At 54.3% G+C, this 6324-nt stretch overlaps 1 protein-coding gene across 1 annotated transcript in view; it reads right to left on the bottom strand.

Annotated features, from left to right (window-relative positions):
• Positions 1–6324, bottom strand: part of AIFM2 (apoptosis-inducing factor, mitochondrion-associated, 2) — a 19382-nt gene that overhangs the window by 2390 nt on the left and 10668 nt on the right. The window contains exons 5-6 of the mRNA XM_014530368.1: positions 2106–2214; positions 988–1140 (exon numbers count right to left, since the gene is read on the bottom strand). Coding sequence (XP_014385854.1) covers positions 988–1140; positions 2106–2214 — 262 coding nt within the window. The remainder of the gene's footprint in view (positions 1–987; positions 1141–2105; positions 2215–6324) is intronic.

Genomic DNA, 6324 nt, shown 5'->3' with positions numbered 1-6324 from the left:
CCCAGAACTCCTCCTGCAGAGGCAAGGGTACCACTCCAGCGTGGAAACTGGTCAGAAAGACAGCGCGGGTCATTTTCTGTGCGTGACTCTGTACGTTACCATGGTTAACACAGTGCTTACGTTCACAACTTGGTCAAGTCTTGAATTTTCTTTTGAACGTGGATCAGATTTTTAAAATAAATACAGGGCTTTAATAAATGATAAACTTTTTATTTTAAGGGACTTAAAAGTTTATCTTTGAAGTATATCATTAGGACAATTGGGTGTTAAGTTTTGGGCTCTCTGTCCATTAACCCTCAGTTCCACCCACATGCCTGGCCTGGACTAGCTTCCTTCCTCTGGGATGGGATAAGTCTTTCCTGCAGGCACAGAGGAGGAGCTCCCCGGGCAGGAATGGGACTCAGGCATACATGAGGGAACCTGAGGACACAGCAACATGGGGCCTGACACGGAGCCACTGAGTCTCCATTCACACACAGAGGCAGGAGTCCACCTGCTCCATGTTTCCATCAGCTCGATGGTCCAATATTGAGCTTTAAGGACACGAAGCCACAATATTGCCCCCACTCCCCAAATGGTCAGGGTTTGGGGAGAGCAGCACACCTGGGAAGAGAGAAAGCCCTGACCCCAGGATTTCCTCTGCATCCGTGATCCAAGGACAGGAACAGAAAGCAGATCTTTTCAGCTCTCTGAAACCTGTTCTCATCTCTTGCTGCTTGGGGGCGGGCCCCGATTTTGGAAGAGTCTCCTCGCCTTGCACATCTTGGGCTAAGCCATCATTATCACAGCTGAGGAAAGGACAGCAAGAGTGAACCTGAACCTAAATTTAAAGTTTGATGCCACCATTCAGATGAGACAAAAGAGCTGCTGGGATGGAGGGGAAAGGTAGGGGCTGCCGATTCCTGGGGGAAAGGCCTGAGGGGCCTTGGACGCTGGGCAGTGAGGAGGCAACCTGAGGAGTGGACAGTGGCTCTGCCACCTGCTTACCAAAGGCACGGTGGTAGGCAAAGCTGTTGATCTTGATACCGTTGCAGACAATCACCAGGTTGGTGGCCACCTCAGTGCCTTTGTCCGTCTGCACACTGATGCACTCGCGATACTCATTGAAAGGCAACTCCGCCATGTTACTCACCCGCTCACCTGTCAAGGGAAGTCTGTGACCAGGAGGCTGGCAGAGGGTGGACAAGGCTGGTCCACGCCAAAGCTGACCCCGGGGGAGTCTGGAGACCCCTGAAGGCCCCAGGAAAGGCCTGGATGCTGTGGCCCAAGTAGGCAATGATTCCACTCCCCCTTCCCGCCCTGCTCCTCTCCCAGTCCACCTGCTACCCCCACAAGCACAATCTGGACACCAGGCCCCAAGGGATACAATGGGAGGAAAGTGCCAAGAAGCAATTTGAGGCTGAGTTTCCCAAGTTCTGGGAAAAGCTATTTGAGGAAGACCTCCAACATGCCTCCCCGACTGTGAGCTATGCCACTCTGCTCAGGCAGCACAGGCCCTCCAGACACACCGACAAAGGTGAAGCCACTGCCCTCCTCACTGCCTAAAAGTAGAGGTGATCACAGTACTGCTGGGAGCAAGGAGACAAGAGCCAGCCTGGGCTTCATAGAGCAGACACCCCCTCCCTGAAAAAAACAAAGAGGCTGAGCCCCACGACTTGTGGAGGACACCCCTGGGGTTAGAGCCCCACTCACTAGCTGCTGGGTGGTTCTCTTCCCTCTTGCTCTGGACAAAAGCCACACTCCTCACCACCCTCAAGATACAAACCAAAAAACCTATTCTCTCCACCACAGAGACATCATAATTCAGGTCAAATCCTTAGATGATTTTTTTTAAATCATTCAACAAATAGGTACCATCTGCACTTTGTCCAAACCAATAGCCAGGACAGTGCTGGTCCGTGACATGAAATCCTGTAAGCACGAGGGCCTGTGCCCTGCCGAGGGCAGACACAACCTCCGGCTGGACATCAGGGCTCAAATGGGCTTTGATGCTCAACCCCAGGACTCAGAGACTGTGGCCACCCTCTAGCTGGGGGCAGTGACCAAGCCTCGAGCCCAATCTCCCTGGGCCAGGGAGAGGGCAGGGCAAGGGGAACGGCACGTACTCAGCAGCAGCTGCACGCCTTTCTGGAGCAGGATCTCCTTCGCCTCCTGCCGGACACAGGGCAGGAGCTCCTTGTCAGCCAGGGCCATTTGGGAGTGAATAAGAGTGACCTGGGGACAAACGACCATAGGACAGAGGAGCCACTGAGCCTCCTGCACACAATAAGAGGCTTAAAAACACCCAGTCTGCCTTCCCCTCCTCCTCCCCTACCTCAGGTCACAGGTTTGGGAACTGGGGCCCAAGTGAAGCAATTTGCCCAACACTGGAACCAGCTCACGGCAAGCTGGGCTGGAGCCCACGTCTCCCGGTCCAGGACTCTCAGAATGGGCCCGCACGCCACAACCACACGGAGCGCCACGTGGAAAATCATTTCAAACATCCTTGGGCACTTATGGTCATACCGTCTATATACAAGCCATTGACATTGTACCTGTACGTCAACCTGACATTGACATTAAAGCTGGTTCTAAAACTAGCACTTCCTGCCATGCGCGTCAGCACAGGGAAGCGAGAGGCAGCCTGGAATGGTGTTCAAAGCCTGGACTTTGGAATCAGACTGCCTGGGTTGAAATCCCATCTTGGATACTCACTCAGAAACTGCCTGACAACTCAGTAAGACAGATCGCAGGGGGCAGGGGCTGGGGGTTAAGGGGGTCAATTTAAGCCCTAGCCAATTTGGCTCAGTGGATAGAGCGTCGGCCTGCGGACTGAAGGTCCCCAGGTTAGATTCTGGTCAAGGGCACGTGCCCGGGTTGCGGGCTCCATCCCCAGTACGGGGCATGCAGGAGGCAGTCAATTAGTGATTCTCTCATCATTGATGTTTCTCTCTCTCTCTCTCTCTCTCTCTCCCCCTCTCTTTCTGAAATCAATAAATATATATATTTTTAAAAGATAAACTTTAAAAAAGAAATGTAATGACGAAATGAGCATGTGTGTATAAAGCACATATTACTCTTATGTGTCTACTGATCATAAACATACAGAAGTTTTCCTGAGTTACTTCCTACTTCAGACCGGTCTTTACCCCATAAATCAAAATTAATGAACTTTTACATCAATTATTCATAATAATTTCCAACAATTTGTCAGAGAACAACTGTATAATTAAATTAGCCCATATTGATCTCACTTTTCAAAACCAATGTGCCTTTCCCTCGGGAAAGAGAAGCAGCCACAGGCTCCATGCGGCTCTCAGCTGATCTGGCATCAGCTGCAAGCGTGCTCTTGCCTCCGTAATTACCAATCATCACTCAGCCCTCAGCTGAGCCTTCGCAGCTGCCAGGATGTGTGTTTTCTCTCCAGGGTGCCAGCCAGATGCTCTATCCCTCCATCATTCAAAGGGAACAGGGCCATCCTCCGTGGGCAGAAGGCAGCGCCGGCCAGTCCTTAGTGAGGGGCTGCACCGCAGGCTCCCCCATGGGGCTGTCCAGGGCAAGGGCTACCGTCTCTTAAAGACCAAAAACCAACTAAAGGTGCTTTTGACCAAGCTAGTTGTCAGCAAAATGAGGCAAAGTCTACGTTCAGGTCACAAAGCTGGGACATTGAGGGGACACAGGAGTTAATGTTCTGTAAGGGGTCTCCCCTGGCCTTGATTCTCCCGGTGGGACCAGAAGGCAGGACCCCTCACTGAACTAGGACACATCCTGGCTGTCCAGAAAAAATTCCGTCAGAAAGGCACTTCAGGGGATCCCTCAGTGCAGGGAGCAGGAGACGGGAAACACGGGCTCCCACAGTGTGTTGGGGAGCTCCGCCTCCCAGGCCTTGAGCAAATTCCCGATTTTCCTTGGACAACACAGAAGGAAGCCGGCCACGGAGAGCTCAGAGCCGCGGCCGCCTGCCCACCTCTTTCTCGGGGTACTCGGTTTTAATCTCCGCTGCCATCTCCACTCCAGCAGAGCCTCCGCCCACCACCACGATGGACTGTGAGCACTGGACCTGGAGCAGAAGCAAATGTGAAAACACCCGCAAGTTCACCCTGCCTCAAGGGGCAGCACTGGGGCGGGGGGTGGGAGGTCCTTGCCAAAAGAGTAGCGAACTCCTTCCAAACGTGAAGTCTAAATGTGCTTCCTCGGGGCCTAGCACTTGCTGGGTGTCTCCCTGCATTTTCCCATCTGATTCTCACAAACAGCCCCAAGAGGCAGGTCTCACCCTGCCCACCCTTCAGATTGACCATGGCCCAGGTCTGTCTGAGCTCAAAGCCGGGCTCCTAACCTCTACACTAGTGTCTTTTCTCCTGGCTTCTCAGAAGCTGTGCAGAGAGGGAAGACCTGGCCGAGCCATGCAGCAGCACTCACCCTGAGAGCCTTCCCTGGTCTCCACCCCTCATCACTTCCAAGGGGATAAAGCCACCCACCCAGCTCTCAGGACTGCTGTGAGAGCTGGCTGCGGGCATGGATCCAAGCCTGTTCTATACATCACAAGGCCCTGTGCAACCAGGAGCCTCGAGAGAGGAGGTGGGGTCCCCAATCGCTACATGAGCAGGTCTGGGTGCGCATGTCCAGACACTGATGACAGATCCAAAGGTCTCCTCCCAGGAGTCTCTCTAATAACTCTCCATCCTTGCAGCCACTGTCACAGGCCTGAACACCTCCTAGGGTCTCCCTGTTGTCCCCCCAAGTTGTTCTGCTCTCCAGGGGCCACCCAGTCTGCGCCCCCTGCCCTGCCCGGGGCCAGGGGCACTCACCTGCTTCACCATGTTCTCGTAGGCCTGAATGGCCTCCTGCTGGCTGAAAACCTGGTTCAACTTGCCGGGGAAGAAGCCAGTGCTGCCCGTGGCCAGGATAAGATGCGAGAAGGGCAGTGCCTGCGAGGGGCAAGGAAAAGAAAGGTGGGGGCAGGCCTGGGCTCTTCATCCAACCCCAGGCCCACGGGTACTGAGCCCTCTGAGGCAGCCCTCCTTGGAGGGGAGCAAAACCATCACGTGGTTAAGCTGAGGGGTGGTGCTAGAACCCAGTAGAACCTAAAGAAGCAGACTTGCCTCCTGCCAGAGCCCCCAGCACGGAAATGAGAGGGCTGAGCTCCCCACAGCGGGGGGCAGGGAAGCTGGAAACAGGAAACTGCATGTGGGGAATAAGCAGGATTCCAGCGTCCATGTGGAATTAGTTTAGATTCTCCTAGGTATTTTAGAAGAAATTGCCCCCTGCACCCCCAAAACAAAGGAAAGGGGGGAGGGAGGAGATCCTGCTTGGAGCCTAAATAGATCAAGTTGACAAAACCAGTGCTGCTCTGATGGGAGGACGGGGTCTGTGTTCCCATGGACCCTCATGGACCCTCATGGACCCTCCAGGGCTCTGAAAAGTCTGGCCCGAAACCACAGAACAAGGCGACTCTCAGCAATCTTTCCAACCGAGAGATTCCCGGCCCTAAAATTAATCCAAGTGGGATTGATTCACACAAAATCGAAGACTCATTGAGGACAGAAATGGCGTCCCCTTTTTGCAATTCCCCTTTAGCTTTGGATAGAGTAGAGGGCAAGGCTAGAGGTGGCCCTCAACATGACGGCTGGGCTGGTGGCAGCTCATGGGTGGAGCTCACATCACTGCGGGTGTACACCAGGCGCCGAGCTACTACCCGGCTGAGTATCTTCCTGGCTGTGGGATCCCGGGAGAGCCACTGATCCCCACGTGACAGGAGGCTACACCACCTCCCCGAGTCATGGCGGGCATCACAGGAGACCACGTAAAGCTTAGGACAGTGCCCAGGGTACAGGAAAGACTCAGGAAATGTCTGCCCCCACACTCGTGGTTGCTGTCGTCAGGCCTCTGCTTATGAGGAAGCTGCTCTCAGCACCAGGCAGGGCTGGGGGCCAGAGGCCTCTCTCCCCCCGTGAGGCCTGCCAGGTAGATCTGCCAGGTCCCCCACCAGCAGCCGTCAGCCCTGCTCACCTCGCCATCCTCCAGCAGCACCGTCTGATTCTTCAGATCGATCTCAACCACCACGCCCTGCCGGAAGCTATTCTTGAAGCTCTTCGAGTAGGAGATGAATGTCTTTTTGGCAAACCCTGGGGAGTGGACACAGAGGAGGTCACAGTGTAAAACTGGGCTGCCCACAGGAGACAGAATAACCCAGAACCTCTCCTGAACTGCATACTAACAGGGGTGCCCCTGACCAAACATCTGGGCCAGTGGTATACCCAGGGTATCCACCCACCCCCAAAGTGCCAGTCTGGGCCCCGGGGCCTCAGAGAAGCTCAAGCTCTTACTCTAGGGCAGCGGTTCTCA

Source organism: Myotis brandtii, unplaced genomic scaffold (assembly GCF_000412655.1).
Source record: "Myotis brandtii unplaced genomic scaffold, ASM41265v1 scaffold735, whole genome shotgun sequence".
Lineage (NCBI taxonomy): Eukaryota > Metazoa > Chordata > Mammalia > Chiroptera > Vespertilionidae > Myotis > Myotis brandtii.
Note: the sequence above shows the minus strand (reverse complement) of the source record. Positions and strands in the feature narration are given on the sequence as shown.